At 40.7% G+C, this 13,305-nt stretch overlaps 1 protein-coding gene across 3 annotated transcripts in view; it reads right to left on the bottom strand.

Moving 5' to 3' along the window:
* The window catches only part of nol8 (nucleolar protein 8), a 68,228-nt gene that overhangs the window by 15,412 nt on the left and 39,511 nt on the right, over nt 1-13,305 (bottom strand). For all 3 annotated transcript variants that reach the window (XM_069937246.1, XM_069937247.1, XM_069937245.1), the window contains exons 8-10: nt 9,811-9,945; nt 7,946-8,071; nt 6,983-7,067 (exon numbers count right to left, since the gene is read on the bottom strand). In XM_069937246.1, the coding sequence (XP_069793347.1) occupies nt 6,983-7,067; nt 7,946-8,071; nt 9,811-9,945 (346 nt within the window). The remainder of the gene's footprint in view (nt 1-6,982; nt 7,068-7,945; nt 8,072-9,810; nt 9,946-13,305) is intronic.

Here is a 13,305-nt window from a genome sequence, read left to right as displayed (position 1 = left end):
CCAAAAGGCTGTCTGAGTTGAGTGAGGTTAGGTGCAGAAAACAACTTGCATTGTTTACTCATTCTTTGTGCTTCACTCCCACTAATGCAATTTAATTTAAAAAATTATTGTACTGTAGCGGCCTGCGCAGATCCACAAGCGAACAGGGTCACAGAGATACAGGTTCATGTGAGGCTGAAAGCCCAAGACACTGGGAGCGTTGCCAGTCCTCCAGGCTGACGTCACAAAGGTCCAGGGAGCAGCAAAGTATCATGGAGTGTTACATTTCCTATTCTGTCGGAAGGCACATCCAACTTTCCATCAACATCGAGGCACTGCCCAGCCTCTCCAGCCTCCCAATCAGGTGTGAGCCCACCAGCCAGAGCACACTCCCATTGGCCAGCCCTGTACCCCACAGCCCCTGCTGAGCAGGGCAAGTTATAAACTGCAGCACCTCAGTTTCACTTCCTCTTTGCCATGTGGTTGCAGTTAAGGGACTAGCAATCCTTTAAGCTTACTAGGTCACAGCCGTTACTGGTATCGTAGCCGTGCTCTCAATTATCAGGGGTATGGGAGCATGTATACTCCTGTAGGTAGCCCATGTGTAGGGTACCCTCCATAGTTGGAATCCCCTTTCCCTATGGGTGTATTCCGGAGTCGGAAGCCGATTGGGTTTCCCCCCCACCCACCTCCACCTCCAGCTTCTGACTGCATGCTGCTACTGGGTTTCGGTTCCAACTGCTTGCAAATTGCTCATTACTTTGCTTTGTGATGTTAATTGCTCCTTATCTGCCATTGTGTTGCTGGGGTAGCCAGTCTGTTTGTTTCTGTATTAACAAGTTCTTTAGTTATCAATTCCCTGTGTCTTAACTCGTTTCCTTCTGAACCCCAAACGAATCTCAACACAACATGGGGCTTGTGCTTATTATAAGCACACCTGGGATTTCCAGTAAAATCAATTAAACCAACTCACACCGTCTACTGTCTTTGTTCACTACATTTGGTGACCCCGAAGGCCAAAATCGGCCAATTTGGACCTCACAGTGAATGATGCTAACGCAGTAACCTTGAAACTGCCTACATTCTGGACCTCACAGCCTGTGTTCTGGTTCCAGTAGGCTGAGGCTCAGTTTCATGTTGGGCAAATAACCGCTGACGCCACAAAATACTATTACGTGGTCAGTTCTCTAGACCAGGAGACTGCCAGCAGATTGTTGATTTCCTGCAGCAGCCCCCGCCGCCCCCCCCCCCCCCCCCCCCCCGCCGAAGACAGAAATGAGGCACTCAAAGTGCTCCTCATGCGCACTCTTTCGGCTCACCAGCCACAAGCAAGCAGCAAGGCTACTGCATATGCCTGGGCAACTGCACACTTTCCACCCTCATGAGCCACAGACTGGCAGTGATGGATGGTGACAGACCCTGCTTGGTATTTGAGCAGATTTTCATGGGACAGATGCTGGAGGACATTCGTCTGTTCCTGACCAACGACGACTTTGGTGACCCTCACAGGTTGGCCGCCGGAGCTGTTGCCCTATGGCAGGCTAGGCAACATTGCGGACCTTCTATCAACGATGTTACTACATCACAGGCCAATCAATATGGTGGACCAGCCATCGACCAGGTTGCTGCATCTTGCCAGGGTGATGTACTATTCCAGTGCTGGAGAGGAGGCCTAACACAGCTGGGGACAGCTCAGAAAAGTAACAATGGTGCTACTACCATCAGCGCTGGGGTTCTGCTGCCCGTCACTGTCAACCATCTTGCTCGCATCTAGGAAAGGCCTTGGCCAGCCGTCGTTGTTGGCTACGATGGTCGGCCACAGAGACAGTTTGCTCTATCTTTGGGACCAGCCTTCCGGTCAGTGTTTCCTGGTAGACATGGGAGCAGAGATCAGCATATTGCCTCCCATGAGCTGGGACACTCGTGCCAAAAAGACCGGGCCTTTCCTCACTGTAGTTAATGGCACCAATATCCGAACATATGGAGTGCAGACCATCCCTTTGAAATTTGGCCCCTGCTGGTTTAAATGGACCCTCACACTGGCAGATGTATCGCAACCCCTTCTGCGTGCAGACTACCTCCGAGTCCCATGTCTCCTCGTGGACCTGAAAGGGTGCCATTTAGTGAACTCTAAGACCTTCCAGGCCCTCGCCCTAAGCCAGGTCACTCTATCGGCACCACCCTTAACTCAGTGACTTTCTCCCACAACACTTATGCCAAGATCTTGGTGGAGTTTTTGAGCATAGTCACGGCCCTCCCCCTCCCAATTCTCCTCAGCCATGCCAAAGTATGGCGTCCAGTACCACATCCCCATAGGGGGACCACGTGTACATGCCCGAGCCTACAGCCTGCCTCCTGACAAGCTTCAGCTTGCCAAGGATGAATTCTGCAAGATGGAGGAAATGGGGAAAGGATTGCATTCCATTACCATCCCCCCTGCACATGGTACCCAAGGCATCTGGTGGGTGAAAGCCTTGTGGTGATTATCGCCAGCTCAACGATGTTATGACAGTGGAGAGATACTCGATTCCCCGTATCGAGGACTTCACCACCAATTTTCATGGCATGAAGATTCTTCAAAAACCGATCTGGTTAGGAGATACCATTAGATCCCGGTGCACCCCGATGACGTCCCAAAAATAGTGTTCATCACTCCTTTTGTCCTGTTTGAGTTCCTGCATGTGCCTTTTGGATTAAAAGATGTTCCACAAACCTTCCAGAGACTAACAAACTCTGTAGGCCGTGGCTTGGACTTCGTGTTCATCTATCTAGATGATATTCTTATTGCCAGCCACTCCAGTCAGGATCACAGCACACACCTGCGCCAGCACCACTGGCCCCTTAGTGAATTGGGACTGGCTGTAAATCCTGCTAAATACCAGTTTGAGCTTGCAATCATTGATTTCCTTGGGCATTGACCAGCATGGGGCAGTGCTGCTTCTTTCCAAGGTGGAAGCCATACGCAGGTTCGCCAGGCCTTCCACATTTAAAGGACTGAAGGAATTTGTAGGCATGATAAATTTCTACCATCTCTTGCTACCCGAGGCAGTCAGAATCATGCAGTCGTTCTTCAAACTAATTTCCTGCCAGCCCAAGGACCTGGAGTGGAACAAGGAGACAACTGCAGCTTTTGACAAAGCAAAAGATGCATTGGCCAATGCCACCATGCTCGTGTACCCACGAGTCAATGTGCACATGGCTCTCACAATCGATGCCTCAAACACGGCTGTAGGAGGCATTCTAGTCATAGGGAGTTGGAAGTCACTTGCCTTTTTCAGTCAGTCGTTGAGGCCACCAGAGGAGAAATACAGAATGTTCAACCCTTGGCCCTTTACCTTGCCATCTGCCATTTCTGATACTTCCTGAAAGGGAGGGATTTCTCCATTTTCACGGACCACAACCTCCTGACATTCGTCTTTGCTAAGTGGTCGGATCCGTGGTCTGCAGGACAATAGAGGCATCTCTCCTACATCTAGGAATATCCCACTACCATCAGGCATATTGCAGGCAAGGGCAATCTCATTGCACTGTCCCAAATGTCCATTCAATCAATCAGCTCTTTGGCTCCTGAGATCGACTACACCAATCTGGTAGCAGTGCAGCTACAGGAAGCTGAGATACTGCCCTACTGTATTCCCATTTCAGGTCTATGCTTCTCTGCATCGTATCCACCAGACAGTACCCATCATACTGGTGGTTTGGCGGCGTCGTGTGTTTGACGCTATTCATGGCTTAGCGCACCCATCCATATGTGCCACAACGCAACTGGCCACCAGGTTTACGTAAAGAGGTTGGCCACTAAGCCAGAACTTGCGTACACTGTCAGACTTCCAAGAATCAGAGGCATGTGAAAGTCCCACACCAGTTGTTTCCCCCGACAGACAGGCATTTCGGCCACTTGCCTGTCGACATCGTTGGTCCCCTGCCAATCTCCAGAGGCGCAACATACCTGTTCACCACGGTTGACAGGTTTACCAGATGCAGTACCACTCTTGGTCAAATCCATGTCATCCTCTGCCAGGGCCCTCATCGCTAAATGGACATACCTTCAGACGAGTCGGAGGCAAAGTTCACCTCAACACTATTAGCAGCGCTATCTCAGCAACTTGGTACCCAATTACATTGCACCAAGGCCTACCACCCGCAGTCCAATGGCCTCATCTAGAGGTTTCACCGCCAACTGAAAACTGCCCTAATGGTTTGACTCAATGGCCTTAGTTGGACTGACAAATTACCATGGGTACTACTGGGAATCTGCAAGGCACCAAAAGAAGATTTGGCTTCATCCTCTGCCAAATTCATGTATGGAGACCTGCTTACGGACCCGGCTGAATTCGTATCACTGGCCTGAGGACAGCAAGAACCACCCACAGCTCTCCTGATGCAACTTCAGGAGAAAGTCAGCACACCCGGGCGCCCATCCCAACCTCAGGCCATGGGCCATTGTCTGACTGCCTCCTACATCCAAAGGAGCTCAAGGGCTGCCAATATGCGTTTATGTGCAGGGGGGCGAATGCATCAAGCTCCGTTTCAGCAGCTGCATGAGGGTCCTTACAAAGTGCTCCAACAACATGGAACAATGTGTGTACTGAACATTGGAAGCCGGGAACAAGCATTCACCATTGTCCACCTCAAGGAGGCACATTTCAACCTGGAGCACCAAGTGCCAGTGGAGTGCCCACGACAAAGAGATTGCCCATCTAAACAAAAGAACTTCATACAACAAATGGACTCTTCACCTCCTGACACTGCGGGGGGGTGGGGGTGGGGGGGGGGCTGTGCTGATCTGCAAGCAAACCAGGGCACAGAGTTGTAGGCTTGCATGAGGCTGAGAGCCCCAAGAGAATGGGAGCATTGTCAGCCCTCCAGTCTGACGTTACAATGGTCCCGGGGGCAGCAAAGTATCATGGGGGGGGGGTTGTGCTTACAAGCACACACAGGAGTTCCAGTAAAATCAGTTAAATAGAATCACACCGACTATGTTTTGGCTCTCTGCAGTGCACTCTTTGGTTCTGCTGTTTGTTTTTACTACAGCACAGGTCAACTTTAACAAAAATAGGAAATAATGTTGTACATCAATTTTTCATCCCTGATTATCTAACGGTGTGGGCAAAAATAAGGTTAAGTTAGTTCAATTTGTAATCTCAGCTACACAAGTCGTTGATGGAGAAATAAGCACCAAATCTTCTCTTTAACTTGAATACACCACTGGTTCAAGAACAGCATGCATAGACAGTTCAGTCTGTAGTGACTGGCTGTGATACATAAGCTTCAAGTTCATAAAAAAAGTTATTTTATTGACATTGTAATTAATTTTTCAGTGTACTTCAGAAGAATCATCTGGGCATGGCTGCAGTACTAATTTGTTCAATTAGATCCTGTGGTTATGACAACAATGTCATTTTTCCATATTGGATTCATGTTCATGACAATAAATTTTGATTTTGCTTTGCATTTCATCACATTGTATCACATGATTGATCAATTAGTAAGCATTTCCAGATAAAAAGGGAAGCAAATTACATCATTAGCTTTGTACTAATTACTTGCCTGGAACATTATTATTTCATTATATATTTTTGACAGATGTTCCCTAAAGAAGATTAGAAGGATGAGATGGAAAGAATGTTTCATGCTACGATAGCTTTCTCTGTTACTCTAAGATCACGGTTAGTGTGGCAATTAGCACAATGCTGTTATAGCATTAGTGACCCAGGTTCAAATCTGGCACTGTATCTAAGGAGTTTATATGTTCTCCCTGTGTTTGCATGAGTTTCCTCTGGGCACTCCGGTTTCCTCCCACCATTCAAAATGTACCTGGTTGTATGTCAATTGGGTGGCATGGGCTTGAGGTCCAAAACGGCCTTTTACCATGATGTATGTCTACATATATAAAAAAATTCTTGGCAGTTCTTCCACTGCAAAGAACTTTTCATCTAAGAATTATATACTTCAGAAAGCATTGTACCTACAATTGCCCCACAGATGAAAATATTTATTTAAAAATAAAATAGTGAATGTCTGTGATGCATTTCCCTCCCTCAGGTTGTTAGAAATTGTTTTACAATGTGGTCATTGTTGCAAGGGAAAAAAAATTGGCAGTTAAGCACTTTATCCCAAGCCAATATTGAGACAGGTGACCATATTATCTGTTGGTGGACAAGAGTACAAATGGAGTTATAACTCATCCATTCATTCACAAAAATGATTTTAATATTTACACAATTAATTTGATAGGGCAAGGCCGAAACACAAGAAAGCTGCCAGAAAATATGTAAACATGTACTTTTGGCCTCATAAAACCTGTGTTAATCTTCTTCTTATAAATACTGTAGGATCCCAGTGTGAGAACCAAACCTTTGTGCAATCCAGGGAACTATTTTTCCTTCTTTTCTATATATCTATATATTACACATTTTTTTCTCTTTGTATAATTTCTGAGTGGGATGGGGAAAAGAAGGGAGGGAGGGAGGGAGGGGAGGGCAAGGGTGGGGTAAAACCAGCATGTAATCATTTTAATTTTAAATTCAATCAATATTTGTTTATTTGAAAGTTTATTAATTACATATATGGAAAAAATAAATAAATAAAATATTCCCAAAAAATTCCACCACAGTCCCAGAACGACACGAGGAAAAATTAAAATGAGATAATCTTAACTTCAGAAGAACTTTACAGATATTGTCCAGATGCTTGATTCACATAAACTTTTCTTTTATTCTCCACTGGACTCGCCCTGATCAGAACTTGTAGATTTAAAATTTACTAAGATCCCAAAGAGTTAGATTCCTTAATTTCTACACAAACATAGGGGAAAAAAAGAAGAATCTACAAGCAAAATATTAATCTTCCTATCAGTTCGTGATCAACCCAAGATTTGTTTAAAGTACTTGACAATAAATAAAAAACATAGTCCAATAATTGCAAAAATATGTCCAAATTTGAGGGATGATAAAAGAGTGAATAAAATAAAATATATTTCATGGAATTTTTTAATAGTCACCCATGTTTTCTTCTTCACTTTCCAAGAATCGTTCATCCATGCGAAATCTTTCATCTGTACCAAATCGTGATTGCAAGGCCAATAACTGCAAAAAGAGAGAATAATGAACTCATTTAAAATAAAGGATATTCCTCAAATTGCATTTTCAGTCCAAGATAATTCCACACTTCCTAGTTTCAGACTGTTAATAAATCTAAAGGTGTACAATGTCAGTTTACGGTTGCTTTGCTTCAACTTTTTTGAGAATTATTTTGATGCCAGAGTCAAAAATCAACCATTAAGCCACTTCTAACCACTTTCAGACAGGATGCTTTTTTGTATTAAATAACGTCTTCATTTACTTTATATTTGAGACCAATAAGTGTGGTGCAAGCTGGAACAAAATACAAGCTAAAAATGCTTCAAACATATTGATTGAGGAATTTCCACTGAGGTTGCCATTTCATTTTGATACATTATTACTCTCTCCTCCTAGAATAAAGAACATTCAATTAGTCAGGGAAAGGGAAAATATACTGAAGATGTAATGTAAATGAATAAATACTTGAATATCTAAACTATTATGGAACATGTATGTCTGTGATGTCAGGTAATAGCTTTGTATTATGGGACACAGTCGAATCATTTTAGATTAAATAAAGAACACAAAGTATTAAACACATCTTGTGTGAGTGTGTTCTACAGTGGAGAAACAATTTATTTATGGGTAATAAAAATGGTTTTTAAATTTGTCAATTAAGTTATCAAAATTTTTTATTAAATTTAGCAGCATGGAACATTTGGGTGAGACCAAAATTAAGAGCTACAGTTTGAAATCAAAAGGAATCAAATGGAGAACACACATTTATTTTTCACGTAAATTGATAACATTCAATTGAATAATTTTTCTTCTACTGCACACTGTAAAAAAGAGAAAATGTCCATGAAATATTTACACAAAATCTCTTGCATTGGACTTCTTACCTTCTGACCAGCCTTTCCTTCAAATTGAGGCTTAATTTTGAATGTTTCATTGTGATCATCATTAGAATCTTCATCCTCCTCGTCCTCACTATCAAATAATTTCCCAATGGTTCTACTTTTAAAATCCTAATGACAATTCAGAAGAAAATAAAGTATTTTCAGTTTACAATATTTTCGGTTTCAGATACATTCCTTTTGAGAGTTTGAGGAGATCATAGATCTTGAGAGTATTAAATCCTCACAGTGGTATCAAATTAAGGAGGACAACTTTCTTTAAGATGCCAGGACAAGTGCTTGCACTCAGAGGTAAAGTCTTCAAGTTAAATGGGCAAGGAAAATTAATAAGTTCCACAATTCTTTTGTTTAAAAAAATTCAAATTCCTCATTCAATCCTATTGATTGTCGTATAGATTCTAAGCAAATATAGAATATGATTAATTGTGATGTCCTGGATAGGTGAATATTCAAAGCATGGGATAAAAGAGTGAGTGTAATTCCCTGAAACAGCTCAGTATCAATAGGAACCCAGAAGAAAAAATTGAAAACAATTTTTTGGTTGGGAAAAAGATTTTGCATCAATCAGAAAGACCAGAAATGTTCAAGGTCAAGTTGAGATGTTGAAAAATTGGGAGAGCTGAAGGAATGTGCCAGGACAGCTCCATATTTCTGTGCAGGTAAAGATTACTCTGACTTGGCCATGATATTGATTAGGTCAATGTTCACCATATGGCCAATTGAATGAGATATCAGAAGATGCAACAGAATTGGGATCTTTTGTCCTCTAGGGCACCTCTAGTCTAACCCTCTATCCTTTCTAAAACAGTAACATGTTCAAATGAATATTCAATGAACGAGTCCTTAAAATACAAGTTACATATATAAAAAAAAACAGAAGCCACAATCTCAATTGATTCTTTACTCCATTTTTTATATCCCCAGAAAATACTCCCTCCTCGCTCAGTGTCCCTTGATTGGTTTCTAACTTTACTCTGTTTTCAAAGACTGCAATCTGTTCCAAAATTACTTTTAGCATGAGCCATATCTGGTTTATTCTCTCACATATGGGGTCTTATATTTGAGATGGGTCACAATTACCAGCTCCTTTAAAGAATTTTCAATTCTTCTGTTCTTGCAAGCTATCTACCTTAACCTAACCTTTTCTAAAGTTTCTGAACTTGTGGCTGCTTTCCAATCAATGGTCATCTTTCAAATAACTACATGTTCAAAACTCTGCTGTTAGCTTTCACCTGTCTCAGAACTTTCAAGTTTTAAATTATATCCTGTGTGGCTGTAGTTATGAGGTTTTACATTTCTTGATCTCTTATTAACTTGGAATCAGCTGAAATTCCAAACTATTATCTTTGCTTTGTTCCACTCTCACCCATCCAATTGTAACACCAACTAAAGAGAAAGCCTTTCATCAATTTTATAGTCAACCCTCTAATAATTCTTTAATTTCCCCTGCTTCCTCTTTTAGCTGACCATGTCTCGCTGAAGGACCTTGAGGCATTTTTCTGTGTTACAGACACATTATAAATGTAATCATCCTTATGGTACCTCCTAGCAAGATGTCACCAATACTAGAGAGGAAAGAGGTAACAATGGATGAAGCAGAAAATTTCAACCCAATAATTTTGTGATACAGGCTGTGTGCTCAAAACTTTCCATAATCCAAAGCAACTTTCAATCTCAGAAGATTCAAAATAGCTCTAATGACTCAATCATAATACTTTGGAAATAATCCTGAGACAGAGATAAAGTCAACTGTTAATCAGAAAGCAGCAAATTATTAATCATGTTATTTTAACTAAAACAGCTTGATGCTGAGAATTAAAAAGATGCAGAAAAATGATAAAAATACTCACTTTTGCAACAAGTTTTTTCTCTTTACAAACTGCTGATGGGTTTGCATCTTCTACTCTGCAACCTTCTTCAAACTCTGTTTCACTCTCATGCTCTTCAAAGACGATGTGCTTTCCTTTGCTAGCTTTCTGACTTGGCTTTAATTAAAAAAAATTTATTAAATTCAAATACATTTTTATTTGGAGGCTAAAGTGAGGCAGTCATCAGAATGTGACTGTACATAATTTAAAAATGATAAAGTTAAAAACAAGAATAAAATTACCTATTAATTTCTGCAGAAGAATGCATTAAATTTGCATCAGCCTATTATCAGGGTTGGGGGATACTAATTTAAAGAACAAGCTTTTTAGGAATTTACAGTGTGGTTTCAATTCTTGTTTGTACATTGTGTTTACATTCTTCTAGTAACATTAACAATTATAAAAGTTTTTGTTAAATGTTAAATTTGATAATAGTTGATACAAAAATCTATCAATTACCTGTTGAAGCAGGTAATAATAGGATCTTTTAAGAGACTTATTCGATAGGTATATGGAAGTGAGAAAAATGGAGGGTTATGCAGTAGGAAAGTTTGATGCAGTTGTTAGAGGAGGTTATTCCTTTTTCTCAAATGTACTTTGTTCGTATTCAAGAATTGATTATTTTTTAATTGATAAATTAGTTATAATCAACTGATTTCTATGACTAAACATGTGAATATCAAGAATAGTTATATCAGATCATACTCATTTTTCAGACTCATCTTTTACAAAAAGACAATAGAGATTAAATACCTGACTAGTTGCAGATAAAGAATTTTTAAGCTTTATAGGGAGGCATATATAATTCTTTTTTACTGCCAATTTTTCCCCAATGATATCTAATTTGATTGTGTGGGATACAATGAAGGCACATTTAAGAGGATAAATAATTTCGTACACTGCCAATATGAAGAAGACCAGCAAGGAAAAGTTGGAAATAATTAACCAGATCAAACAAATTGATTTATTAATGGTTCAAGATAGCAATCCAGATTTCTATAACAGAGTTGAACTTCTCACCACTTGTAACACACGTGGCAAGGCAGCCGGGCAAAATGGCGCCATCGGGGGTTTCCCCTTCAACCTCGGCACCAGGCTCAGAAGCCCGAGCTTGGGGACCCACGTGACGCCCTGGTGACGTAAGCGCCCCCAGCGCGGTTTTCAGCCAGGTCCGGGCTGGGAGTATAAGGCCAAACAGGCAGCCTGCAATAAATCAGTTCTGCTCACTGAGCTCAACCCGTCTGGTTGTGTATTATTTCAGTTAACAGTGTAGCTGCCACTACACTATATCGTTTTTATTCTGATGGTGATCCATTATGTGATAAATGTAAAAATCTTTGAGGTCTCTCTGATTCAGGTTTTGGGATTGCCCAAAACTAAAAGATTTTTGGGAAAACTTTTTCCCAAACTCTATCAGAGATTCTTAGGATCAAAGTGGAACCTTGCCCTTGTATTGCTTTGTTTAGTTATTTTTAACAGAAAAACATTTCCTTGAATTTAATTCAAAAAAAGAATTGATAGCCAGATGAGCAATTTTGATGACATGGAAAGACAGTTTACACCAACTCATTTGCAATGAATACAGGATATTATGTCTTGCTTGAGCTTGGAGAAAATTAGATATAACATTAAAGAGTCCATGATTGAACTTGATAAGATATGGGGCCCATTTATGGACTCTTATCATAGTTTGAATGCATAGGTGTAGGCGCTCTGTGGGATTCCTGTCCGTTGTCTGGGAGCTGAAACTCGATTGTTTACATATTATTTGATGGTGACTATGTTTAGTGGGAGGGGTAGATTAGTATGTTTTTTTTCTTTCTTTCTTTTCCTTTTTTCTTCTTCTTTATAAGTAGATGACTTTAATTAGATAATTTATCATGAATTATTTGTAATATTAGATTGTGAGCTGTCCCAGATAATAACATGATTAATTGGATCAGCAAATTTGCTGACGATAAAAAGATAGGAGGCGTCGGGGTCTCTAAGGAAGATTTTCAAAGATTGCAGAGGAATCTGGACCAGCTGGGAAATTAGGTCAGTGAATGGCTGATGGAATATAATGCAGATAAGTGTGAGGTGTTGCACTTTGGAGGAGCGAATCAGGATATGCACAGTAAATGGTAGGCCATTGAGGAGTGCGGAGGAGCAAAGAGATCTGGGAATACATATACATTGTTCCCTGCAGGTGGTGTCGCATGTGGGCAGGGTTGTAAAGAAAGCATTTGGCAGCTTAGCTTTTATAAATCAAAGTATTGAGTATAGAAGTTGGAATGTTATGTTGAAATTATTCAAGTCATTGGTGAGGCCACACTTGGAATATTACGTGCAGTTCTGGTCGCCCAGCAGCAGGAAACTTATCAATAAGATTGAAAGACTGCAAAGATTTAAAAAGATGCTGCCAAGACTTCGGGAGTTGAGATAAAAGGAAAGGTTAAATGTTTTAGGACTATACACCTTGAAACGAAGAAGGATGAGGGGAAACTTGATAGAGGTTTATAAGATTATGAGGGGTATACACAGAGTAGATGGGAGTAAAATGTTTCCACTTAGATTGGGGGAAATAAATACGAGAGCTCATAGCTTTACACTGAAAGGGGAGAGGTACAAGGGGAACATTAGGGGAAAGTACTTTTCCACTCAGAGAGTGGTAGGAATGTGGAATGAGCTGCCATCTGACATAATGAATGCAGATTCAATCTTGAGTTTTAAAAATAAATTGGATAAATACATGGATAGGAGAGATCTGGAGGGTTATGGAATGAGAACAGGTCAGTGGAACGAGCTAGTTTTATTGGTCAGCACAGACCAGAAGGGTCGAATGGCCTGTTTTCTGTGCTGTAATGTTCTAATTGGAATTTTCATTGTCTTAAATACAATGTTCGAATGCAATGTACAAATTACTTGTGACTCATGTTCTGTATTCTCGAGCATTATGCTGTGTGGTCAATGTGCAACATGTAATAGTTCTCTCTTCTAAATCAATAAAAATATATTAAAAAGCAGTCATTAGCTGGCTCAATTATGTAGGCTGAAGGGCTTGTATGATGCTGTAGATTTCTATACACAACCAAAAAACCTGGTTGACAATATTCTTAATATTTAACTCAAATGCAAATTTAGAAAACTTTAAGTGGCAACCAATGGCAAACTATGTACAAAAAAAAATTAATTGTTCACTTGCTTTCAGACAACCTGGTAATTTTTCACTTGGTGAAAGTCGAGAGTTGTGCATCTGAGGTAGTCACACCTCTCTGAACCTTTCCAAAAGTCGTCCTTGCTCCAAATCAGTTTTGTATATTGCGAACAGTTGTGAGCCGAGCACTGATCCCTGTGACAAATTATTAACCACTCATTGCCACAGAAGAGAGATCCATTTATCTCTGCCTTCTATTTTTTAAACAATCCAAACATGCAAAAAATACATTATTCCCAACTCCATGCATCCTTTTCATTTGGTCTTTTGTGCAGCACCTC

Source organism: Narcine bancroftii, chromosome 5 (genome assembly GCF_036971445.1).
Source record: "Narcine bancroftii isolate sNarBan1 chromosome 5, sNarBan1.hap1, whole genome shotgun sequence".
NCBI lineage: Eukaryota > Metazoa > Chordata > Chondrichthyes > Torpediniformes > Narcinidae > Narcine > Narcine bancroftii.
Note: the sequence above shows the minus strand (reverse complement) of the source record. Positions and strands in the feature narration are given on the sequence as shown.